Source organism: Pseudonaja textilis, chromosome Z (assembly GCF_049901715.1).
Source record: "Pseudonaja textilis isolate UNSWEBS1 chromosome Z, rPseTex1.2, whole genome shotgun sequence".
NCBI classification, from domain to species: domain Eukaryota; kingdom Metazoa; phylum Chordata; class Lepidosauria; order Squamata; family Elapidae; genus Pseudonaja; species Pseudonaja textilis.
The window spans coordinates 23,628,821-23,656,036 of NC_142008.1; the positions used below are offsets into that span (position 1 = coordinate 23,628,821).

The 27,216-nt window shown below is 37.8% G+C and overlaps 1 protein-coding gene across 1 annotated transcript in view; it reads right to left on the reverse strand.

Moving 5' to 3' along the window:
* CUBN (cubilin) overlaps nucleotides 1-27,216 on the reverse strand; it is a 153,060-nt gene that overhangs the window by 39,579 nt on the left and 86,265 nt on the right. The window contains 6 exon segments of the mRNA XM_087917141.1: nucleotides 5,594-5,802; nucleotides 6,267-6,377; nucleotides 6,380-6,393; nucleotides 13,880-13,996; nucleotides 15,844-15,952; nucleotides 15,954-16,001. Coding sequence (XP_087773267.1) covers nucleotides 5,594-5,802; nucleotides 6,267-6,377; nucleotides 6,380-6,393; nucleotides 13,880-13,996; nucleotides 15,844-15,952; nucleotides 15,954-16,001 — 608 coding nt within the window.

A 27,216-nucleotide genomic window follows, 5' to 3' on the forward strand; every position in this document is an offset into this window, starting at 1 on the left:
TGGCAAGAAATGTAAAATGTGGGAAAACTCACTTAACAAATGTCTCATTTAACAACAGAAATTTTGGGCTTAGTTGTACAAGGACTACCTGTATTCTTTATTGAAAATTGTTGAATAGATCCTGGTGTGAGGGAAGGATTGCTCCTTAATATACTAGCTTAGCATAGCTAATTAGAAACGAGAGCCAGTTTGCCCTGGACTAGGAGGAGAGTTGTTTAGTCACGGAAATTGTACAGATATCAAAGGCAAACCACTTCTGAAAAGTAGGGTTGAAATTAGATCTTGAAATAAACCTTTGTCCTTGAAATCACCAGGAATCAAGGCTGAGTTGTTGACAAAAAAATAAAACTCCCAATATATACATATCACAGTTTAATATAATGTAAGCGATACTAAGCAAACTCTAGAATTTCTGTATCAAAATAATATTGTATTTTTAAGGGTGGCAACCAGTTTTGAATAAAGTAAAATTGGAAAACTTCTAGAATTAATGTGCACCATATTTGGATTCTCATATTTTCTTCCATCTTCAACAAATATATACATGGCCATATGACATTTCATATAGCTAGTCCTGACAACATTCATTTAACAATCATTCAAGGTTACAATAGCAGCAGCGAAAAAAGAGACCAGTATTCATACTTAACAAATGAGGCAGTTGTAACTTTGTAAATGTTATAGATGTAAAATTGGGGTGGTATCTATAAGAATAGATTTCAGTTGCCACAGCTTTTTCAACCATATATATATATATATATATATAAAAAAAAAATATATAAAGTATATAAAATAAAATAAAATAAAGCAAGTCCTTTCTGGCTGTGATTGTATTCACTTTCCAAGTTGTGGGTTGCTGTTTTACATGCCAGTAATTACATTCTTCTAAACCCAGCATTTCCTTCCTGCTGCTCCATTAAAAGATTAAACAATAAGTTGTGGAGCGGCAGAATAACCTGAGGCAAACACAGAGCGAACTTCAGCTTTTACTTTATTGTAGCAGTAAAGGGTTGCCGCTGCTGCTGTGCTAACAAGGTAGCCAGCCGGCAGACAACAGCTGATGCTGTTTGACAGCTCCCTTTTATAGCTGGCTGTCAAACGGCATCAGCCAATAGGAATGGTCCATGTTCCCGCGGGAAACACAGACCGGAGTGAAGACTTCAGCTCAGTCTTTTCCAAATGCCACACTCCTTTCCCCCAGAACAGAGCATGCATAGTCCTTCAGATAACTTGGCGCTTGCGCAGGTGGCCAGATCTTCTAAGTCCTGATGAAGCTGCTGCTGGAAGGAACTTTTCTGCTTGCTGGGCAACTTCTGGTGTCGACGAAGCTGGCGTCCCGGCTTCAGGTGTTTCTGGGCGAGGGACAGATGGCTGTTTCAGTAGGCTTGCGTTCCTGTCGGATCCGAGGGAAGTTCCTTTGGGCACCGGCGGTTTCTCTGTTGCAGGAACGTCTTGAGGGCCATCTGCAGACGCACTCCAATGCCTTCTAAGCTGATCGATATGGTGGCGCCAGATGCGCCTGTCTTGCAGTTGGACTCCTAAGTAAGGCTTAGGACCAGTTACCGCCATAATTTGACCAGGCATCCACAAAGGGTGTCCCGCGTAGTTCTGGGCATAGACCTGGTTATTCTCAATGAACTCCCTGCTTGGCTTTTTGACCCTAGGGGTGTGACTGGGGCATAATGTGGATGGAGTCTGTCTAGGGTGGTCCTCAGACATCTACCCATGAGAAGTTCAGCCGGAGACCTGTCAGTGGTGGCACAGGGAGTTGTGTGCTGGGTCAGGAGATACTTAGCGAGCCTAAAGTGCCAATCTATAGGCCCAAACCTTGCCAGGGCCTCCTTAACTGATCTGATTGCCCTTTCATCCAGGCCATTACTGGCAGGATGAAAAGGAGCTGTAAGTGCGTGCCTTATTCCTAGGTTGGCTAGGAAGACCTCAAACTCACAGGAAGTAAACTGGGGGCCGTTATCAGACACGATGGTGTCAGGGAGGTAGTGAATATCCTTGATAGAGCCTTAGTGACAGCTTCTGAAGTTGTGGTGGTCATCAAGGTCAGTTCTACCCATTTAGAAAAAGAATCAACCATCACCAGGAATGTACGCCCATGAACGGGGCCAGGCAGATCAATATGCACCTGGGACCAAGGGGGCACAAAATCTTCCCACCTGCCTGGAGTGGATGTGGGTGGAGCAGGTCTGGTAGCTTGGCATGGCTGACAAGCATTCACCTAACTTGTAATCTGCCTAGCCACCATACATAACTACGAGCCAGGGCCTTCATCCTGACAATGCCAGGATGGCCCTCATGCAGGACCTTTAAAACTGAGTCTTGCAACTTGGAAGGGATAACTACCCTCGTTCCCCAAAGTAAACAGCCTTGCAAAGAAGATAGTTCTTGCTGGTGAATTTTGAAAGGCACAAATTCGGGGGCATAAGGAATTGCTGGCCAACCCCTTCCCACCCAATCAAGAACTTGGGCGATTACCTTGTCCCTGGAAGAGTGGGCAACGATATCGAGGGCAGTGATGGGAAGTTTGAGATTGTTGATCTGGAAAACAGCATTAGTTGGTGCAGGATCCTCCACAGGAACAGGCAGGGGGCAGCGACTAAGAGCATCAGTGTGGCATAGACTCTTGCCAGGTCGATGAACCAGTGTATAGGAATAGGCAGCCAGAAATAAGGTCCACCTGGTCATTCTTGGAGACAAAATCTGAGGAGTTTGTCTTTTGCCAGACAGAAGGCCTAATAGAGGTTTGTGATCCGTGATCAACTCGAAATAGTGTCCATATAGAAATTCATGGAATTTTTTGACAGAAGCAACTGCAGCCAAAGCCTCCTTGTCAATTTGGCTGTAGTTGCGCTCAGCTGGGGAAAAGGTTCTGGAGAAAAAGGCAATGGGTGCCTCAGAACCGTTAGGCAGTCTACGACTTAAAACAGCACCTATGCCAAAAGGAGAAGCATCTGCTGCTAAAACTAAAGGTAAATGTTCATTAAATTGTATCAGGACAGCATTGGATGTAAGTAATGATTTGACAGCATGGAAGGCATGGGCTTCCCTAGGTCCCCAGTGCCAGGGGGATTGCTTGTCCAAGAGTCTATGCAGAGGCTCTGCAACAGAATCTTTATGAGGCAAAAATTAAGCGTAAAGTTAAGAAGTCCTAAAAAGGCCTGGAGCTCAGTTTTTTAGTTGGTGTGGGTGCCTTGTGAATAGCCCTTACTTTGGATTCGATTGGGTGAATACCAGAGGCATCAATTCTGTATCCTAAAAATTCTACCTGTAGGGTGGCAATAGTGTACTTGTCTTTCTTTAACTTAAGACCATGCCACGATCGAGGACTCCTCTGACTCTTTGCAGTAACTGAGGCTTGTCAGGGGCAGATATTAAAATGTAATCAAAATACGGAATTACGCCCGGTAATCCTTGAAGAAGTCTTTCCATTAAGGATTGGAAAATTCCTGGGGCTACACTTATGCCAAATTGGAGGCACCTACATTTGAAAGCACTCCTGTGTGTTACAATAGTTTGTAGTTCAGTGGCTGTGTCATCAACAGGGAACTGTTGATAGGCCTGTGAAATGTCTAATTTAGCGAAAACGGTTCCTGGCTCAAAAGAATGTAGTAGGTGCTGGATAACAGGGACTGGATAGGCGCTGATTTGTAAATATTTGTTCAATGACGTCTTGTAATCTGCACAGATTCTTACACTCCAGTTTTTCTTCAGGGGTGTCACTATTGGTGTTTCCCATTTTGTGAAGTCCACAGGCTCTAATACACCTTGTTTAATTAATTTGTCAAGCTCCATGTCTAATTTGGGGAGGATTGCAAAAGGTACCCTTCAAGGCTTTAAACAAATTGGTACTGCCTAAGGGTCCAATTTGAAAGATATTGGGGTTCCTGAATAACAGCCCAGCCCCTCGCTGAACACATCAGCATAGCCATTAAACAAGGTATCCAGCATTTGTAATAGAGTGGATTCCGCTTATATTGAGGCCAAGGGCAGGGAACCAGTCTAACCCCAACAGCTAGGGAAGGCACCATCCACTACCACTAAAGGCAAGTGACCTTTAAAATTTTGAAATTGTACAAAAAGCTTGCCTTTTCCAATGACTGGGATGGTTCTGCCTTGGTAGTTGCATAGGGTTAACTGGAAGCCGTGAAGCTTCTTCTTAGCCATTCTGGGAAGTAGTTGTTTCAAGGTGCTCCATGAGATGATGGACAGTGCTGAGCCTGTGTCAACCTCCATCCTGCAAGGTTTCCCTTCTATAGAAACAAAAACACTGATTTTGTTAGAACCTTTGTTAGTCAGCTTGGCTTGATAGCAGGTAAAATAGTCTTCAACTTGTTTTTGGAAATGTTGGGTTGTCTGAGGCTTTGGAGCAATAGTCTTTCCTGCTTGACAGATCCTGGCTAAATGACCCTTCCTTTGGCATTTTAGACAAATGGCATTCCTGAACTTGCAGGATGCCCTGTGGTGGTTTCCCCCACAGCTTAGACAAATGGGCTGATGCCGTGGAGGTAGATTGGGGTTTGGCCTGTTTTCCCCTTGACTGGTTTTTTGCTGCCTGATGCGATTTACATCACTAGCCTCTTCAAAGCTGTGGAGGCTTCATCGTAATGGATGGCTGAGCTGCCCTGGCTAAATAGATTTCCCTGAATTTCTGCTGCTGAAAGTGCTGATAGTTCAGCAGCTTGAGACTCTTCAATTCCTAATTTAAGGGTTAAATCCCCTTTAGCCAATAGACGCCTTTGTAGCCTTAAATCCCTGACTCCACAAACTAGTTGGTCTAATAACATGTCTTCCAGATAGTCTCTAAACCCACAATGCAAGGCAGCTGTTCATAGGGAAGCCATGTACCCACTAATAGTCTCTCCCTCAACCTGAATCCGTCTCCTAAAAGCATGATGCCTGGCAATTTGGGATGGCTTAGGAGAATAGTGGTTGGAAAGAATTTCCTGCAATTCTTCTCATTGAACAGTCTTAATTGAACGTGGAGCCAATAATGCCATAGCAGTATCAAACACTGTGGCTCCGCAAAAACTTAAAAAGTAGGACTTTTTCTTATGGTCGCAAAATGTCAGCAAGGTCTGTTTCTGCTGTCGGTCTGAAAGGCGGGAATGTAGGGTTCAAAGTCATCTCGACTCAGCAGTGCTGGATCTTTCGAGGAAAGTTGAAATTCATGCTCGCGGATAGTGACAGTAGCTCTTAAAGTGATATTCAGCTTGGTAGTGATTTCGGCTCTTTTTGTAGTGACCGCTCAGCAATTCTTTGCCTGGTTGCCTCTTATAGGTATCCCGTCCTCGTCGCCAGTGTTGTGGAGTGGTGGAATAACCTGAGGCAAACATGGAGTAAACTTCAGCTTTTACTTTATTGTAGCAATAAAGGGTTGCCGTGGCTGCTGTGCTAACAAGGTAGCCAGCCGGCAGACAACAGCTGATGCTGTTTGACAGCTCCCTTTTATAGCCGGCTGTCAAACGGCATCAGCCAATAGAAAGGGTCTGTTTTACCACTGGAAACACGGACTGGAGTGAAGACTTCAGCTCAGTCTTTTCCGAATGCCACACAATAACTCTTTGAACAATTGATTTATGTGAAAGACAGCTGGAGCCGGTTGCCAGGAGAGCTCAGAAGATTCCAGATACATTCAATAGTCAATGGATAAGGTTCAGGAAAACTTGGGCTATTGAAGGCTCCTCTCTCCATATGGAAGGTACCCCCACAAGTTTTCAGGGGAAGCAGAAGATGAGACAAAGTAAGATATGGAAACAAAGAAAATAACCCAGTAGAATAAATGGGATGAGTCTTAGTCAAGCATGGAATTCATCTTAGCAAAAGCAAATATTGTTTGAACATTACGGCTTATAACAGAAAATCCTCGTTGTAGGAAATAAGTGATTTTGTTCCTCCCATCTTAGAAGTATAATCTTCAGAGTTTGTTATTTATTTTTATGTATCAGATTTATAGACTGCCTGCATCGCTCGCAAATCTCACCTGTCCAGATCACACCTTTTACCAATTTAGTATGTTGCATCAAACTGTGCAGAACACCTTGAAATATGTCCATAGTTTTTCCACTAAGTATTCAAAATGAACTATGATTAATATATACAGCATGGCTGGCTCAGGAATTCTAGGAGTTGAAGTCCACAAGTCATAAAGAGTCCATCATTTTCCACCCCATTTTAAAGTGTCATGATCTCTTAACGAATTCTGTTCTGAACAAATAAAATCTCTGTTTAAAAGTTATAGGCAACCAGTACTGTACATTTCTCATACCTTGCAAAGGAGCATTGGAATTATCCCCTTCCCAAATTTCTACATAATCAGTGCTGAAGCTATGCATGTCATTTTCAATGTCAAAATCAGTGAATGATATCATGTAACGTGGTTAACTGTTGAAAAAGAATGGTACTAACATTGCATTTTAGAGATGACTGAACAAAACTTTCATTCTTGTTATTATCTATCCGTATAATTTGGATAGAGCAGATTAATCATGAACAAGGATCTGCTGTGGATCAGACCAAAGTCATATCTAGTTCAAGCATTCTATTCCATGCAGCTAATTGGGTGTTAGGCAAATCTTTAAGAAACTGGTCTACAGCTTCCATTTATGTAAATCACATATTACCATAATCAATAGTAATTTTGAAAGCCTTATTTAACATGAAATGATATACTTTAAAAGCATGTAATTATCCATCAATATATCAGAAGTTACCAAATTCCACATTAAGTGATACTCCTGTCTTTTAATAAAAAAAATATTCCAAGAATATCTATAAGTTGATTAAATGTTGAGAAGCCTGAATACACCATAGATGATATTTTTTCTTTTAAATATAAATTTGATATGAAGTCTAAGCTGTCCTAAACAATTTTATATACAACTAAAATAATTTTTCATCCCTTTATCATTGAACATAGAATTGGTGTGAAAGTGAATTCATGCACTAAATAAGTTTCTGATTTGTTGCCTATAGCTCTAGAATTTAAAAAGTAATTTACTTAATTAAAGTTTGATGAAATTTATCTAAAATTCCTCTAACAATGATAATTTTTTACCTTTAGAGGGAAAAACAGTAAAAGACAATATCTAAGCATGGCGTTCTTTTAGATGGTTGTGTTTTGAAAACCAAGATGTCAGTCAAGCAGTATGTAATATGTGATTTGCAATTTGTTCTTGATTTTTTAAAATATAATTTTTATTAAGGATTTTAATTACAATAGTAAAAACTAATACAAACTAAACTTAGAGAAAAAGTACAGAAAAATAATAAACAGTGTAGGAAAGTGAGAAAAAAATAAAGCATAAAAACAAAAGAAGAATAAAATAAAATAATAAAAAGAAAATAAATATATAAGAAAATAACATTAGACCTTTGCCATGAGAAGTGTAAACCAATTTAATAACTTTTCACCCCTCTTCTACTTAAAAGAGCTGTGGTGGTGCAGCGATTAGAAAGCAGTGTTGCCGGCTGACTCTGTCAACTGCCAGGAGTCCTGACTGGCTCAAGGTTGACTCAGCCTTCCATCCTTTCAAGGACAGTAAAATGAGGACTCAGATTGTTGGGGACAATAGGCTGACACATAGACAGGGCTGTAAAGCACTATGGAGTGGTATATCAGTTCTAAGTGCTATTGCTATCCATCTATATCTCATCTCTTATCTATAAGAAAATCCATAAAACATCAGTATCAGCAAAAAACAATCTTATTTTAACTTTGATCAAATAAACTTTTTTTCAGTTTATTTCTAACAGTCTTAATTTTTAATTCAATAAAATATTGTTCTTGGGGCCACGGTGGCTCACATGGTGACTCTGGGCTGGTGCACCACTGAGCTCAGTAGCTCGGTGGTTCAATTCCCGTAAGCGAATAAACCATGTAGGGACAAGAAAGGAGCTTCCCCTGGAACTTCCAGTTGCAGGCTTCGGTGACGGCAGGAATCCACGATGTTGCGGGTCCCTGCTGCGCTCGCCACTGAGGTACCCCCGATCCAATTGGATTTGGGGGTTGTCGCTACCCCGAAGAGGTGGCGGAAGATAGAGGAGATCCGGGCAGGGGTCTGGGGACATCGTAACCCCTTTCCCCAGCTGCTAGACTCCTTTTTCCTGAGGCAGTGGAGCGGCTGTCAGAAATGGTAGCCACAAAGGAATCTTCAACCGCATAAGATCTGTGCAGGAGGAAGAATCAGAAGGAGAAAGTTTTCTTGGCTGAACCAGGACATTAAGATACTTTTAAACACCCTGGAAACCTGACTTTTGGATTGATACATTTGTTTCCAAAAGAAGTTGTTAAAGCGGCAAAAGTGCTGAAATGAAAGTTCACTCCCCTTCCTTACGGAGAAAGCAAATGAGCACTGAAAAATCTGCTTCTTTAAGATAAAAATAAGCTCCTTGTTATAAGTGAGAAGGAAAGGACTAAAAAAACCTTTAAAAATTTGTTGGAGGAGACACCTTGAAGATTATAAGACCAGCAACTAACTCTAATACGGCATTAAAATATATTTTGGGATTTTGCCCCAGGAGGAAAAACTGCAAAGAGAAGAAGAGGAAATATTTTGTGTTTGTTTGGATTGTTTGATAACTTTGACACTTGGAAATTACTTTAAGATTAAAAACATCTGGGTTGTTCTTAAAAATTTTCAATGGCACTATCTGTGGATGAATTGAAAATGGAATATGAAAAATTAAAGGAAAGAGAACAAGAAGGCAAGGATTCTTTGGGAGCTGTCTTCCACTTTTTAGAAATGGTGGTTTCTACATATCAGCAAATACATGAGGAAGAAGGAGAAGGAGAAGGAGAAGGAGAAGAAGAAGAAGAAGAAGAAGAAGAAGAAGAAGAAGAAGAAGAAGAAGAAGAAGAAGAAGAAGAAGAGGAGGAGGAGGAGGAGGAGGAGGAGGAGGAGGAGGAGGAGGAGGAGGAGGAGGAGGAGGAGGAGGAGGAGGAGGAGGAGGAGGAGGAAGAAGAGGAGGAGGGAGGAGGAAGAAGCCATTTTTAATGGACAAAAAGTTCAATTAAGAAAGAAAATAGGAAGAGAGGAAGGAAAAATGAGAATTTAAGATTTAATAAAACAACCAAGAAAAGAAAAATAAGGTGAAAAAAAGGTACAATGTTAGAAAGCAACAAAAAGAGAAATACAACAGAGAGGGGAAGTTAAAAAGGTGGAGGTTTGGAGAAGCGGGGGCAAAAAGACCAGACTGGAGAAGAAAGGGAGGGAAAAGGGGGAAAAAAGCCACAAAGACCTGAAACAAGATGTAAAAAAGCAGATCTTTTTCAGAGATAAAGGATAGAGTATAATTAAAGAAAGATTCTGCAAGAGTACATAAGATAGTATTGTAGTATTTGCATTTGAAATAGTCCATTGGAATATTATAAGATTTAACAAAATATTAAAATATTAAAATGTTTAATAATGATAGATTTCAATATTCAATAAAATATCAAAGAGATGTGTAAAATGATTAATGTTTAGTTATAGTTTTTTAATGTTATTATAAATTTACTATTTCATTTTCTTATTTTAAAATAATGTACTAAGTAGAATTAGAATGGAAATTATATATTTAACTATATTATAAATTTATTATTCCTTTATTTTAAAATGCAACATGTAGAATGTACTAAGCAGAATCAGAATGGAAATTATGTATTTTTTTAAGTGTTAATTTAGGGGAAAGATAGAAAGGCATTACACTTTAAAAGTGATTACAGGGGAAATTTTCTGTTAAAGAGAAGTGATAAATAGATAATTGGAAAAGAACGGACAAGTATAATGATTTTAAAATAAGATGAAATAAACAAAATATAATTAAGAGAGTGAAAAGAAGGGAGACGTTATATAGAAAATATGGAATGGTAAATAAGATAAGAATGGTATATAAGGTGAGCATGAATTTGATTTAGGTCTGTAAAAAAAGATGTAACCTGGGGCTAAGCCACTTTTCAAAAGAAGTTTTATGTTTTGTGTTTTGGTTAGTTATGCTTGACTGAGAATTAATAAAACCTTGGAGGAATAAAACTAAAGGGAGAAACAATGGGAAATTTGGAAAAGACATGTACAAATAATAATTAAGGAGGTTTTATGTTTTTATGTCTTGTTTTATGTTTTATGTTTTGTATTTTGTGTGTTTATGTTTGATTGAGAATTAATAAAACCTTGATAGAAAGAAATATAATTAAATAAAAGTAAAGGGAGAAACAATGAGAAATTCGGAAAAGATATATAGGTGTCTAAATGGAAATGTGATAATTTGGAACTATGCTGTATAAATGTTTATATTTGATTGAGAACTAATAAAACCTTGATAGAAAGAAATATAATTGAATAAAAGTGAAGGGAGAAATAATGAGAAATTTGGAAAAGATATATATGTGCTTAAATGGAAATGTGATGCATTAAAAAATAATGTTTTATTTGCCTTGTTAAAACTTATAAGTAATTTTTAGAAAGGAGGTTTTATGCCTTTATGTCCTATGTTTTGTTTGTCTTTAAAAAATCAATAAAATTTGTCTAATAAAAAAAAGAAAGGAGCCTCCCCTGAAAGCCTACCGACATTCAGGTTTCCCATGGGTAAAGATAACACTGCCCCCCAAAATTCCTTTCACAGAGGCAGGCAGCCACCTCGGTGATGCCTGCTAACACATGCCATATGCTAAATAAATAAATAAAATGTTCTAGGATTTGATTTCTCTTCCATTCCTCTTTATCCCATCCCAAAGATTTCATCAAAGCTTTATCAAGCCTCTTTTTATAGTTCCAATGTGAAAATATTTTCCAGGTCATTTTTTAAAAATTAAAAAAATCCAATTTCTGTTGCATATCCATAAATCATTCTTCTCCAAATCATTTTTCTGGGCCTATATTTGTACTTCTATTTTCAATACTTTCTCTGTTTTGCCAGATACAATTTGTTCCACATCTCTCAGATACAGTCTTAGATATAGTCTAGTAAGTCTATAGAAGGAGACAGAATTACTGACAGTGTTGATATTATAGTTACTAATTTCTGGCTCTGTTCTTCTTCTCTTTTAACATTTCCAATGTTATAACATTTTATGTCAGTTTGTAAGTTTCAGTATTAACTGGCATCAAAAATAGGCTTGAATTTTTTTCTGCTTAAAATATTTATTTCCTCTAGTGTCCAGTTTCTAAAGTGTTCACTCATTTTTGTTATGACCTCCAATAACCTGATAGCCAAAATATAGCTGTTTCTCACAAAAAGCTGTTTATCTTTTATAGTTCATGCCAAAAACTTATAATAAAATTCAATTTTCCAAATTTATCTAACTTTCTTGGATTAAAATCTTCACCATATCTTCCCAGGAAGCTAAAATGTAATGTTTTGATTTTTATTTGGAATTCTCTATGTACAATTTAGTTTTCTTTCCTTTCTGTATCTAAGTTTTCCTTTTCCTCAATAAAATATATTTTATATTTGAGTCCTTGGCTATTTTCTTTAATAAAGGAATGTCTATCCTTCACAGGACTGCATATTTGCCTGGCCCTTTTCTGTATTCTTGACAATCTTATAAAATTTTTGTAAATTTTGAGTTTCCTGGAGTTGGAAAAGCAATGCATATTTCTCATTATTATTTCCCAAAGCCAAACAGACAATAAGAATCTGAACAAAATTATTTAACTCAACACACTAGATATATCAGAAAGTGCTACAAAGCTGATAGAAGAATGTTGTACCTATTTCCTTTTAGAACAAGAAATTAAGCATTTCAGAAAAAAATAAGCTACCTCCAGGAATTGCAATAATCTCCCTTTGCACCGGGGTGGGATTCAAATTTCTTAACAACCGGTTCTGTGGGCATGGACTAATTTGTGGGTGTGGCTTGGTGGTCATGTGACTGGGTAGGTGTGGCTTGTATGAAAATATTGTAAATATATATGTAAAGATTTAATTGTTATATTAAAAAAGAGCAACTGTTATTTAAAAGCAGGCAAAGCAGGCAGGCAGATTGAGCTGCTTGCAGAATCACAGCTTCATAACCAGATCTACCTTTTTGCAATTTGCTGCCTGAGTCTGCACTGAAAAATAGAAGCTTCAATCCTAAGAAAAGTTCAGCTCTGCTCTCAGGCCACTTCTCCTTCCCCCAACCCCCTGAATAACACCTGGGCCTCAGGAAAGCCTCCTGGGAGGGGCAGGTGGGAAGGGGAGGAGCCAGCCAGTGGTGTGATTTGCTGGTTCTCCAAACTGTGCAGAATCGTAACAACCGGTTCTATAGAACTGGTCCGAACAGGCAGAATTCCACCTCTGCTTTGCCCCTAAACTTAACCATAAATGGACTTACTTCTTTCTCAGTTATATATTCCTTACTAAGATGCATATTACAAACTGGTGTTTCATTGAATATCACCAACCAGGTTTGAAAAAGAGAAATTTCCTCTAGTTTTGTGCAAACTGGAATTATAATTTGCTTTCAACAACAACACAGAGAATAATAGTCATTAGGTAAAAGGGAAACAAGGGATATGCAAACCTTCTTGTCATATTGTATTAATGTTCTAATGCTGTGCCTAATTATGATTTGGATACCCAAACCAGTTGTATTACAGTTAAAAAATAGGGTCAGGTAGGAACTATTCCAATAAATAGTTGAATTTAAGCAGTAATGTTGTGCTCTATAATAAAGTGAATCCTTCTCCATTAAATTTATGCAAAGTTAATAGGTCTTGTAATTATGATCTACTGATTTTCAAATTACAAATTCCAGTGTGGGCTAAGAAATTGTTCATCCAATGTTCACTAAGAGGAGCAGTACTTTTATCATAATGTCTAAGCTACCAAAAAGTTTTTAGTGTCACCATATAGTTTGTTAACCTATATTACAGCACTGCACAGGCATCCACAATATACTTGTGACATATGTTGGGGACCTCTGACTTAGCACACTTCATGATCCTGGCCAGTCTCTTAGACTAGATATGACTAGAGTAAACTCCAGGTATGAGAAACTAAAATTAAAAGACTAAATATGTATAGGTGGTCCTCAACTTATGACCACAAGGGTTGTACATCACAATGGCCATTATCCTATTCTCACTAAATGCAATTATTAAACAAATGTGTTGATTGTTAAGTGGGCTACAGGGTGTTTCCCAAGTCCTTCCCCAGTTTTGAGGCACTTGGTGCTCTATTTCCTGATCCTTGGTGTTGCTTGTAACTCATCCTAATCCCTAGCCGTTTATTCAGCCAGGCAAGAGGACCTAAGCTGTCCAGCTGAGCAATCACTATACAGAGGGTAGTTGCAGCCTGTAGGACAAGTCCTACTTTCCATCAACTATCCAATAGCCTCCCAAGGGTTCCACCTGCCCACATTTATCCTCTCCCAAGATGGCTATTCAGCCAGGCAAGGGGGCCTAAAGCTGTCAACAGAAGCAAATGGTTGGCTTTGGAGAACCTGGCGGGATGGATAGGGGAGTCTCTTTGATTGGTTGTAAGGATGGGCAGTGGCACTGCAATGTTCATACTTTTGAAACCATGTCCTAAGTCATAACTCTGAACAGTTGCTAAATGTAAATTTAATTTCCAGTTTGCATGTCCATTTTTCTTATGCCAGCAGGACTAGTTTGTACAATGGTTTCCTTTAGGTTACAGCTTTTTTTATGGTCTATTGTGTTTTAATGCTGAAAAATCAAGACTAAACATTTTATCTCATTTTGCACCAGATTGTTAAATCTTTTCACATTAAATCCCCATAAGATGAGATTAAGATATAAGCATCATTGATATTTCCCATCTAACAGGATGCAGGATTTCCTGCAGATAAGAAAAGGAGGAATTCTGCATTGTTTTTACAGAAGAGGAGAGGATATTAGTCATTTTGCTTTCTCAGCAGGGAAATATGAATTTATTAATTTACATGGTTCTTGAGCTCAAATAATCCAGCCACAGTTCTGATTATTTGTGTGTATTGCTGGATACAGAGGAGAAAAAATGGCTCCACCAACTGAATCAGCTTCTAAGACACTTCCACAAACTTTGGAGTAATAAGAAATATGCAATTGTTAGAGTGAATGAAATTAAAGAGTTATAGTATAGAACTCAAAAGGGGTGAGTTGACACAGTATAGCCAAAAGATTACAACATAGATAAAAATCTACTAGAATCCATCATTCTCCACTTAAAACTTCACAGAGAAAAGTGTGTATCTAGAAAGTGAGTCACAAAATCAATATATAGTTGGAAAAGTACTAAAGGACTCTGTATGCTCAGCACCAACATATACATACAAGTTACACATCTGCAGACCTACACTAAATGGCTCTTTTCTAGGATTCATATTTGGGAATATTCATCTCATTGTCTCATGAATAGACTCTGAGAATGAAGCCAGATTGCTATTGTTAACTCCTTACAATAATATAGTCACCTCACATGAACAAACTCCTTATTGCATTGTGTGAAAAATCTGGTTTGAATAAGCCCTAGAGTGGTATTGTTGTTTTTTTAAGAAAAACATTAAACAGAATCAGCTTCTATTTGATTCCTGCACTTTTTTACAATGAAAGTTTAAGGGTATATAGGCTTCATATTAATTTTCTCAACATATATTTTTAATCGTAAATATTTCCCAGTGCAGGCTTTTAAATATATTTTACAGATATGCAGAATTCATGCAGAATTTTCCTGATGCCTACTTCAATGTAATTCCTTTAACATATGTTTTAAAAACTGAAAACAATATAAATAAATGTTTAGAACATGAAATGTAACATAGAAATTGAAGTACTACAAGGTGTAGGGTGCTTTGTATAGAATGTTTCTGAGTAGGCACTCTTTCTAGGATCTATCTTTTTTTAAATTGACACATTTTGTTTCCTGGGAAATTATGGATGTTAATAAAGTATTTTCAAGAAAATGTTTTGAACTGCACCAATTAATTATCCCATTGTTTTTCTTTTTTAACATTCCTAGTTCTTTTCAGATAGTCCCTAGAGCAATTCCCCAGCCAACTGCTATGAATACATGGGAGACTCAGGGAGCTGTTGTTAGTTGGCATAGACAGGCCAACATTTGTGATAGTTCAGAAGAGGGGGAATGGATCAGTAGTGAGATTCAATTTTTTTTACTATCTGTTCTTTTGGCGTGGCTTGGTGGGCATGGCAGGGGAAGGATACTGCAAAATCCCGATTCCCTCCCCACCCCACTAACCTGCTTTCCAGCTCCATTCTCTTGCTCAGGACAACGAAAGAAGACCCAGCCGATCATCTGGGACTTGGGAGACAGAGAATAGATGGGGGCGGGCCAGTCAGAGGTGGTATTTGCAGGTTCTCCAAACTACTCAAAATTTCTGCTACCGGTTCTCCAGAACTGGTCAGAATCTGCTGAATACCACCTCGGAAATGAATTGATTTCTTAGGGATTAGTGTGTGTGTGTGTGTGTGTGTGTGTGTGTGCACGTAAGAGTCAGTGTTCCTGGTGACTGCCCAGATTAGCCCCTACAGTTTTCTTGGCAAAGTTTTTAGAAGTAGTTTCCCATTGCTGCCTTCCTAGGATTGAGAAAGTGACCGGCCCAAGGTCATTGGCTAATTTTGTGTCTAAGGTGGGTCTAAAATTCACCATCTGCTGGATTCTAGTTGGTGCTTTGACCATTACACCAAACTGATTCTCATTTACATCTTTTTAAGATGTGCAATTGGGCAAACTATACTTCAGCTGCTTTTCCCCACAGAGTTATGTCCTGTTGTATTTGAAATTTCCAGCAAAAACAACAACTTTTAATTGTTATTATTGTCCTAAATTAATCCAAAGCCTCAACGCTTAAATGCCTTTTTGGCCAAGGATATTAGTCTAGCAGGGATTTTATATCACTGAGAAACTTGCCTTCAGAGAAGCAGGCTTAAAAGCCTTGGGGATGTATAGATGAGTCAGAGCGAAACCGCACAAACATGGTATTTAGGATAAATGTGAAAGAAGAAGATTGCTGCACACCCACAGATTTTTCCAAGAAGTTGAGCTTCCCTATTTGGACCATCAAAAACCTGTAGGCCAAAAGAGTCAATACAACTTTAGAATTACATTGTTTAGTTGTCCCATAAACAACCCCAACATTTTATAAGTATTTGAAATATATTTTATAAATGCATTACTTGCAAATGTAGTACCAGCCTACCTGTGTTTTAAAGGCTAGCAGGAGATTCTCCTTAAAGTATTTTCATATTAACAATGCATTTGATGCTGGCTAAAATTGTTTGGCAGTTCCCTGTTCAGTAGTCCCATTTGTTTTAACATGGTTGATTATCACAGTTCTTTTTTTCTATTAGTTCTTGCAGAAAAGGTATATTGCAGTTATTATCAGTGAGGGACCTACATTTGTTGGAACCCAGGAGATGTGTATTCTCTGCTGTGATGTCTACCTTGTGGAACTCCTTTCCGTTTGAAATTAGATTTTCCACATTCTTTTGACTTTTTTTTTTATAAAGCTAGGCTCCAATGAAACGAGTTTTATTTTGATGTACCATTGCTCAGGGTTAGCAGTTTTGTTTTTATGTTATTTATTATGTTATTTATTATATGAGCCATGGTGGCACAGTAGTTAGAGTGCAGTACTGCAGGCAACTTCTGCTGACTGCCAGTTGCCTGCAATTTAGCAGTTCAAATCAAACCAAGCTCAAGGTTGACTCAGCCTTCCATCCTTCCAAAGTGGGTAAAATGAGGACCCAAATTGTTGGGGGCAATAGGCTGACTCTGTAAACCTCTTAGAGAGGGCTGTAAAACACTATGAAGTGATATATAAGTCTAAGTGCTGTTGCTATTATTGTAGTTTCTATGTATTTATCTGTTTTATTGGTTGTTTTATTTATTGTTGTGCACTGCCCAGAATCGCCTTTGGCTATATAAATTTGATTAATAAATAACTAAATACAGGACAGACCCATTTTTGCAAAATATGAGTAATTGCAGCTATGCCTATTCATTGTAACAGTCAAAAATGGGAAGGAAGGAAATAATCCTGCAGCTGTTCCAGAAATAAGTTACTTCTGCTCCCAAACACCATCAATACAGTAATAAGGACTTTTAGAAGTGTGTATTTGCTTTCAGACTGATTCAGATTAGTTGAAGATAAATGGCTTATAGCATGGTTTAGAAAAGATGGTTACACCAGTCAACAGTCACTGATTCAATAAACCATATTTTAAGAATTTAAGCAAAAATGCCTTACTGCAATGTGTGAAACTATTCTTTCTGTGTTTATTAAAGATAAAGGATGTTCAGTGTCCAATTTATGAAAATCATTTTTCCTACCCTGATACTTTTCCTTTTTTAATGAGATAAAACCTTTATTTCCCCTAGCATGTTTCTGACTAAATTGTTTTTTTAAAAAAATATTACATTCCCTTTCCTTTCTTTTTCTTGTATTTTACACTATTTAAAGTCCTTATTTATTATTCAGGATCTTGCTTAAACATCATCTTGTATCTTTAGCAACAATAATAAAGTAATATTTATTTTAGTGCAAATATTATACAGTAGTGTTGGTTATGAATGTAATTAGAAATTATTCAGATGCATGCATTTTCCAAATACATTTGTGCAAACTTTATAGTTAAAGTAACTGCAATTGAAATATTATTAACCATGTATTAATTAAAACTAAAAATGTCTAAATAATTACATTTTGTCCTGATTTATAAAAATTTAGAAACATTTTTAAATAGGGATGTTGGAGTAAGCCAGTCATTTTCCCCATTGTATGTATTAGTAAATTTTACGCATATTTGGAGAGTAGCAGTGTTTTCCAGGCATGGTAGAAATGTTAAATTTTAGAAATGTACCCTGAATATGTTTTGAACAACTTCACAAAGTTGTATGTATGTTGTATGTATGAAGTTAATGGTCAAACTAAGATGCAATGGCTGAAATAAGTGGCTTGCTTACAATTGTGTTTGTTCTGTCATTATCTGACACTTGCAAAGGTTTATTGATAGCTAAGAAAAAAAGCATTTCCTTGAAAATGCCAATTCTCCATCATATTAAAAAGCCTCTTCAATCTAGCCAAGTCCTATAAACTCACTAAGGAAGAACAGATGGAAAACATTTGTAAAAGGATGCAACATACATAAAAGGGAAGAGTTTTTTCCACTGCTATGAGTGTCTTTCCATTCTTCCCTAACTCTCTATTTGCCAACTCCAAGATTAAGCTTGCTTTCCTCTGTTAAAATATTGACCTTGAGGCTGAAGACATTTCAAACAATTCCCACTAAAGGTTAGTCACTCAGAACAATCTGGATTTCATTATCAAAAAAAGTTTAACAATCAATGCAGCCATTGCAAGCAAAATTTGAAAGACAATTGGTTAAAAACTGTCTTAAAAGTCATTAAGTGTTCAATTATAGGAAAACTATGTTTTCTACAAATGTTTTACAAAGTTATTTGTTTGATATAATAGATCAATGTTTCCCTATCATTTTTTCCTAGAATTCTGAGAGTTAAAGTCCACACATTTTAAAGTATTGAGGTTGAGAAACACTGCAATAATAATAATAAATAATAAAAAAATTATATAACAAGAACAATAATAATAAAAATGCCCCACATGCATGCTTTCTTGACTGAATAATCAGTTATCCAGAAAGGCTCACTATAACATGAAAAATATATATTTTTCAGATTTTGGAAATTTACTGAATATGGCATTTCTCTGAGGTATAATTCTGTTAACAAGAGATATTATAGAGAGGCTTTAAGAGGAACTTGAATCAAATGATCCCTGCATGTCAGAAATCAGCAGAACATTATAGTTTTGCAAACTCTATTCTCTGGACACTTTATTGCTGCTGAAAAAAAAAACAAGGAAATGAGAAAACAGTTTCCGGTGAAAGTACTTCATATTTTTGACCTGTTTTTAAAGCTTCTCAAAATTGTTACTGTAGATCAGGAGTTTGCAAAATAATATGAACAAATTATTCAGAAGATAAATTAATTTGGTTATTTTTCCAAGTGAGATTTCTTGAATGAACAAACTGAAGTTAGCATGAATATTACTACTGCTCCCTTTTTTCTAAATGAATAATAGCAGCAATTGCCATCTTAAAATAATACAATTTTAAGAAAATATAAGTGGTGCTTGTTTAGTGACTGCCTCATACAATGAATGTTCAGTTATAATATTGATGGAAAAAGTAACTTGCAACTAGTTCTTGCGTTTACAACTTTCACAGGTCTGTAAAACAAAGGAAAACTGGAATAAATTCGTAAGGACAGTTTCAGTTTCAGTTAGCAACTGTTTCACTTAATGACCATGTTGCCAATCCCAATTGTGGCTGTTAAACAAGAACTACATATAACAATATCTTTTTTTTAAAAAAAATCCTTTCTAATCTTAATTATCCTTCAGGGTTAAATAACATTTCTGGTGTTTGTATGTATGTGTGTATGTTTGTTTATGTGATAGTGATTGTCACAGTCAGATGGAGAATATTAAAATTGAAATCATTTACAAAAAAACCCACAAATCTTTGGTTCCCGTCTTGATTAGTGAATGGTCATATTTGGATTACTAAAAGGAGGAATATTTTGGATGAGGGTGAATTTTGATTTCAGCTATTCAGCTTCTGATTATGATCTCTTCCACATGGCAGCCTTAAGCAGCGTGTTTTCCATGTTCATAATGATGGAAAATTTAGCTGACTTCAAAAATCTGTATTTGGATTTCCATTTTTTACAATAATGCTGACTTGTTGGTCTCTTTTTCTTGGTTGGGTCTTTGAGGATATATGTGATGACTCGGGATAAGGTATGAAGGTCACATAGCCAGCTGAGAGTTCAAACTCCCATTTAATGCTCCAAATGTCTCCTCAAATGCTCCCATGTACCGGGCAAGCCCCAGAACAAAGTGTGCATGCACACATACATGGCAGCCTCTGGCTGTGCCAAGTCCAGCAAAACAAAGGAACAGGGAAATGAACCCACAAAGTCAGGAACAAAGTACTGAGTCCAAAAGTCAGGAAGCAGCAAACAGTCCTGCAAACTCCAAAGGTCAGTACCAGCATACCAAACCCTACCAGTTCAGTGTTTGTTTCTGACAAATACCCCTCCCCATAGCGTTTCCTTAAATCTCAATCCACAGGTGTGCCTTGTGAAGAAGGGGTGGGATGGTCTCTTCCAAAGTCATTGGGTTGACCTGCACCATTCCTGCTTTCTCTCCACTCTCCATGCTCAGAGATCAGGAGGGGATGGTCCTTGCTCATCTCCTGAGCTCTGCAATTCCTTCTGCCCACTGCTTGCCCTCTGTTGATCATCCTGCCCCCATTCCCCCCTGCTAACAAGCCGTCCCAATCTTGAGGGACCCTGGGCTGCCTTGGCCTGCTCCTCCCCATATTCCTCTGAAGCCAATGAAGCCACCCCCTTGATCTACATCAGCTCTAGCTCTGGCTCATCCTCCTCTGCAGATTCAGGCTCCGATGGGGGCATCACAATATATCATTTGCATCAGCAATGTATGGAAAACATCATCCTTTCACCATTCTTGTTGCCACGTGAGCAAACTGGCAAATAGTTGTAAGCTTCATTCCAGTTCTTCTGTTCTGCCAGCTCTTGATCACTTGTTTTCACCTACATGATGCCTCCCTCCCCCCAAGGATCCTTTCATCCCCCATTTTTTTCTTTCCTTCTTACAAGTCTTTCCCAGAGAAACAACTGGTCTCGTGATGCATGCATGTGCCAAACATGCAGTTTGCACATGCACAGAGCATTTTCTACTGACCTTCTTCAGAAATCTCTGTATGTTAAACAGCTGGTGCGCAGCAATCCGCTGTGCCACACAAATCAGCTGAGCTTGAAAACCAGGATATAAAGCACAAACTAGAGCCAGGGTGGATGGGTAGGCCCAACAGCTGATTGTCGGAGCGAAATGGTTCGCTCACAGCTGATCCTCGGAGATACCAGTTCACCTGAACTAGGCCGAACTAGTAGAATTCCACCCCTGGTCTTCCCTAAGCCTCTTGTGTCCTTCACCAAGCTCCTATCATTTCTCTACTCCTAGGTAATTTCCATGGGATCAATTTGACAAGAAGACAAGAACACTTGTGCTGGCAGAAATTGGAAAAGCCTACTTTGATGTGGAGCAGATTGAAGATTGAAGATGGCAATGTGCATTCATATCCTTCAGAATTAGTACGTTGCTTTGTACTCATCAAAGCAAGCAAAATGAGATCTAATTCTGGCTCACCTTCATCACCTAACTATATAATAAAGCCATAAAATAGCCTTTCTAGTTTTGACTTAAAATGGTATGTGAAGCATCTATTTTACTGTAACAAAATCTGGATCAACTTAAACCAGGCTAAGGCTAGGGTCATGAAATTCTATCGTTTTAAAACTCATTGTGGCTTAGACAAATGGAAGTACCAACTCCTTGTTGCCCATCCTAATGCAGTTGACAACAATCATACTATCTTAATATTTGAAGGCATTGGGTTGGGTTAGCATTTTAGTTATTGCTATTGCTAAACTTAAAACCCAGGACCCTAGTCTTCCTCATCAGGGCTAGAAAAAGATAGATAGATAGATAGATAGATAGATAGATAGATAGATAGATAGATAGATAGATAGATAGACAGACAGATAGATAATAGAAAGAAAGAAAGAAAGAATGAAAGATAAAGTTAGTTAGACAGATAAAGAGATTCAGTTACACAGGAAGATAGATAGAATTAAATAGGGGCACAGGGGTGATATTCTACCAGTTCGGCCCAGTTCAGGCAAACCGGTAACTCTGAAGATCAACTGGAAGTGAACTGGTTTGCTCTAAAGATCAAGGTATTTCCTTTTTTTCTCCCACTGATCAGCTGTTTTCTGAAGATCAGCTGTGCCGTGCAATTTAGATTAGCTAGAAAACAGGAAATGTCAGAATTCTTGCTTTCCAGTTAATCTAAATCACACAGCACAGCTGATCCCCCCTTCACTGTTGTACTGCTTCACCCAGGAGGCTCCCCTGAGGCCCAGTAGGCAATTTTTTTAATTTTTTGCCTACTGGGCCTCAAATAAGCTTTCTGGGTGTGGGGGGGCATACAGTAGCTTTCAGCTTCAACTGGGCACTGGAGTATCTTGCTAATAAATCACTCTACTCACAATTGATATGGTGAAATTTATTACAGCATTTCCAGTCCTGATAAGCAAAAATGGTATTTCCCGATTAAAGTCAGCATTGAAAGCATCTGCCCCTCAGTGCCTTTTATGCTGTGCTTTAGTCCCACCCAGCTAACAACCTGGCATCCGCTGCTGCATTATGTACTCCTGCGCCTCCTCCCCATGCCTATTTGTCACTGCCTAATTTTTATTTACATTCTTTTCTCTCCCCGTGAGATCTAACCTTCTGTATCCTTACCTACCTCCCATTCCCCCCATCTATCTGAATCAGGATCATAAACCCCCATCAACTGATATCCCCAAAGCCCCAGATCATAGTTTACATCAACACGTGGTCCGGAAATAAGCTTGATGACTGATTAGTATCCATGTGCCTCTCAGCTGTCTAGCTGCCTCAATAATTCAGCATAAACAACAGTCGTCCACACATCCATCAGTCCCGCAACCCCAGTGATGTATCAGGCTCTGAGCGAGTGCCAGACGTGAGTAAATTCCCAGAGCCCGACATGCAGCCCTCTTCTACCATGGATCTGCCTGCAAGATAAGAGAATGAATTAGCAGGTGTATTGTTAGTCGTTTCTGCCCTCCCGCCCGCCTTTGTGGGATGTTTGTGATGATATAATCTCTGCAACCGTGGAGCCACTACATCTGTATGTTGCACTTAAGATGCATCTGCCATAGGGTACCCTTCCATTTCACGAGATACTGTAAAATCCCCCTACATCTACATGAATCCAGGATGTTCGCTATTTCGTAATGGTCATCCCTCACAGGCCCTGCGGTTTTCAGTCACGGTTCCAGTCTTAATCTATCTGCTGGTTTGAGGAGACTACTATGAAAAACAGGATGTACCCCTTTGAATCTTGATGGCAGTTGAAGTTTTACAGTGACAGGATTTATCACTTGCACCATGGGAAATGGCCCAATATATTTTGGACCCAACTTCTTACATGGCAAGTCTAAATTTATATATTTTGGTAGATAGATATACCCAATCTCCTACAACAAAAGGTACATGATCAGCTGGTTTCTTGTCAGCCTGCTTTTTATATTCTTCGGCTGCTTTGCTTAATGCCTTTTGTACTGATTTCCATTTGTCTTGCACATTTTCAATCCATTTCAACACTGTTTAGACTCCTAAGTGGTATGGGGCCACTCAGATATAGGCACAAATTCCATTCCATGTACTATATGAAAAGGCATGAATCCAGCACTACTATGCACAGTGTTATTGTATGATATCTCTGCAAACAGCAGCAACTCAACCCAGTTACTTTGTTGATATGTTATATAACGTTGTAGATAACATTCTATCACTGTGTTGGCTCTTTCTAATGTTCCATTAGTACACGGATGGTAAGCCATGCTTAAGCCTTGGGAAGACCCGATTAACTGTATAAATTCCCTCCAAAACCATGCAGTGAATTGTACCCCCCTATTGGATATAATCCATCTGGGAACGCCATGCAGTCTATATATGTTCTTTATGAACAGGTCAGCTAATTGTCGAGCTGACAGAAGTCCAGCACACGGTATGAAGTGGGCCTGTTTTGAGAACAAATCAATAACTGTCCATATTACAGTATACCCATGGTTATTTGGCAGTTCCATGATGAAATCCCTCCCTATATCTTGCCATGGTTGTGTAGTTTTAGCAACTGTTTGTAATAAACCTAAGGGTTTTCTGGGATGTGGCTTTGTAGTTTCACAGATGGAACATCCCTTTACGTATCTTTCGATTTCTGATCTCATTGCAGGCCACCAAAACTGTCTCTTCACGAGATGAGAGTTTTTAGAAACCCATAATGTCTAGCTGGCATTACATCATGGCACTTTTTAATACTAATGTTCTCAGTTTTTTCAGGTGCGTATAATTTTTCTCCCCACCATGCTACTCTGTCTTGCATATTCAATTTGCATATTACTTTTCACTAACCATTGGTCTTCTGCTAGTATAGCTGGAAAATTTTTGTTCTCAATGAATTAATAGTATCATCCTGGGGCATTATTGGTTGCACAATATCTTCTCGATGGCTGTTAAACTGTGGTAATCTTGATAATGCATCAGCCATAAAATTCCTCCCTGCGGGCACATATTTTAATACAAAGTTGAAACATCTAAAATACGTTGACCATCGGACTTGCTTTGGGGATAAACGTCGTGGAGATTGGAGAACCTCCAGATTTTTATGATCTGTCCACACCTCAAATGGATGTGGACCTCCCTCCAACAGATGCCCCCATGTCAGCAATGCCCATCGAACTGCAAATGTCTCTTTCTCCCAAATAGCCCAGTTTTGTTCTGTTTGAATAATTTTATTGGAATGGCAGACCCCTACTACCAGAAAACAATTACAGAGCTTTATGGGGTTTGCTAACTTTTATCACTAGTTCATACCCCAATTTGCAACTATTGCATTGCCATTAATCAACTTGCTTAGGAAAATCAAAACCAGGTCAATAGTTACCCTGGTCTCATAGTTGTAAAAAGGCTTTTGATGAACTAAAATGGTTATTTGCCAATGAACCTGCATTGAAGCATCCAGATCCCAACAACCCATTTACCATACAGGCAGATGTGAGTGATGTGGTGGTGGGGGCTGTGCTATTACAATGAGACAACACTGGAAAGTTGCAACCATGTGCCTACACATCCCGAATTTTTGTGAAGTAAAGTCTCTTTGATAATATTTTGCTCAAATGCACACCATGCACATGACAACTGAAAATGCAGGTAGTTCTCGACATATAGCAGTTCATTTAGTGACCATTTGAAGTTACAACAGCAAAGAAAATAGTGACTTATGACCATTTTAAACACTTATGACCACTACAGCATCCCAATGGTAACGTGATTTACATTCAGATGCTTGACAACTGATTCATATTTATGATGGTTGCAGTGATCAGGAGTTATTTTGTGACCTTCTGACAAGTGAATGGATAACCCAGAGCCACTTAACAACCATGTTACTAATTTAACAACTGCAGTGATTCACTTAACGAAGTGGCAAGAAAAGTAAAATGGGACAAATTCACTTAACAATTTTTTCACTTTACAACATAAATTTTAGGCTCAATTGTGGTTGCTAGTTGAGGACTACTTGTATTTATAATTTATTTTCATGCTACTTTTATCATTCAATAAATTTTTCATAATTTGCCAAAATGATATCCATGATAAAAGCTACATATGTGCCTAAATATATATTATTTTCACCATATAACTTTAAACTCCTGGGTCTTCCTTCTAAACATTTACCGTTCACAGTTTACAAACTTTATAGTGTAGCTAAATATGTCTGATTTTCAGAACATGTCTCCTTAATCCTAGATAACGAAATTATCGGCTGTATTTATTTCAATTCATTCTGTGTGAATGTAGTTATCACATCTGAAATGGTACGCCCTGCCATGCCCTTCCTTTTCAAATTAAACAAAACAGAATCCCCATATTTTCCCAAGGAAAATTCTCAGTGGAAAGAACAGCACAGCCCCTTTAATTCCATTTCTTTGATTCATGCAGGATGTAAAAAAAACAACAACCCTAGACATTCAATCACCCTTTTCCCCCCAAAGTGCATGCCTTGTTATTCCTAACAGAAATTATGGGATTTTACTTCAGTTTAGTTAACTGCTTATTAAACTCATTTAGAAATCTGAGAAACTAAGAACATTTTGATTTTTGGAAAAAAGAAATACCCTTTAGACTTAATAGATTTGCTGCTCTGTCAGGTTTGAAACATGTTATGAATATAGTTATGAATATTAATTTTATTGCTGCTAACATTATATCTCCTTTAAAGAAATGGAATCAGTGTTTCTGTTCTTTGAAGAGAATCCATGGAAGGCAAGAGTTACTTAACAAAATAAAAATGTTGGCTGCATACAAGAGATTAATACCCAGCTTGTTTTAATGTGTATTTTTCAGACTAATTTCATACAAGTCTTTCTTCAAGATTTCAAAATCTCATCTGTAAAAACTGGTATGAGGACCAAATGTTAGAAAAAAATAGAATTTAGGACAGGGGTGTCCAACCTTGGCAACTTTAAGACTTGTGGACTTCAACTCCCAGAATTCCTTAGCCAGCAAAGCTGGTTTAGGACATTTTTCTGCTGCCCTCTAGTGGTTGTCCAGTTTTTGGTAGGCCAGATCAGGTAGGTCTTTTTCTTTTCCATCCTTTCCATTCTTTGGAAATAAACTTGTGCAAAATTCTAGAACTTCTCTAGAAGGAGAAATGTCAAGATTATATTTCACTGTGCCTAACTGCTGAAAATCAGAATTTGTTGTTTCAAAGACATTTTAGTTTTTTTAAACAAGCCAGAATCTGTGGCTGACTTACTTAACGAAGAAACTACAAATTATTTTTAAAAACACAATTCTTTTACACATAACATAATCCAAGAATCAAATCAAATGAAACCCAGTATTCCTTCTTCTGCTCAGGAGGGGAAGTATGCAATTCTATATTTTTAGACTTCTTTCTTGCTACACAAAGTCAGCCCTAGAAAAGAGATTAGATCAAGAAACAGGCTGGGCAAGCTTAGAACTATTTTTATTATAATAGCTATAGTAACAGAAATCAGAAATCCTTTTTATCTCTGTGTGAACTGGAAAACGCCTCCTTTAAGTTTTTCTATAAATCTCTATCTTTTATGACTGATTGATTTAAAAAGTAAGCTTTTCTCTGTATGCCATGGAACTCATTAAAAAAATAGCCAAACGGCTACAAACCTATGTTAAAAACCTTGGTAAAAAGTTACTTATTTGAATCAAAAGCAGGAACAAAAGATAACAGTGCATCTATGTAGACCAGTGTTTCTCAACTGGCAACATTAAGATATATGAATTTCAACTCCCCAAATTCCCCAGCCAGCATGCTGGGAATAGAAGTCCACATATGTTAAAGTTGCTAAGTTTGAGAAAAACTAACTTTTCTTACCAGGATCATTACCCAGATAAATAATCTTATTATCTAGAAAATTGCACAAGGGACTAGAGATGGCATAAGAAGTAACATCTCTTGATAAGAGCTCCCTCTAAAACTACTCTTAAATCTTTAACTAGTTTTTTAATTTCTGTTTATTCCTATTTTATTCCATTTT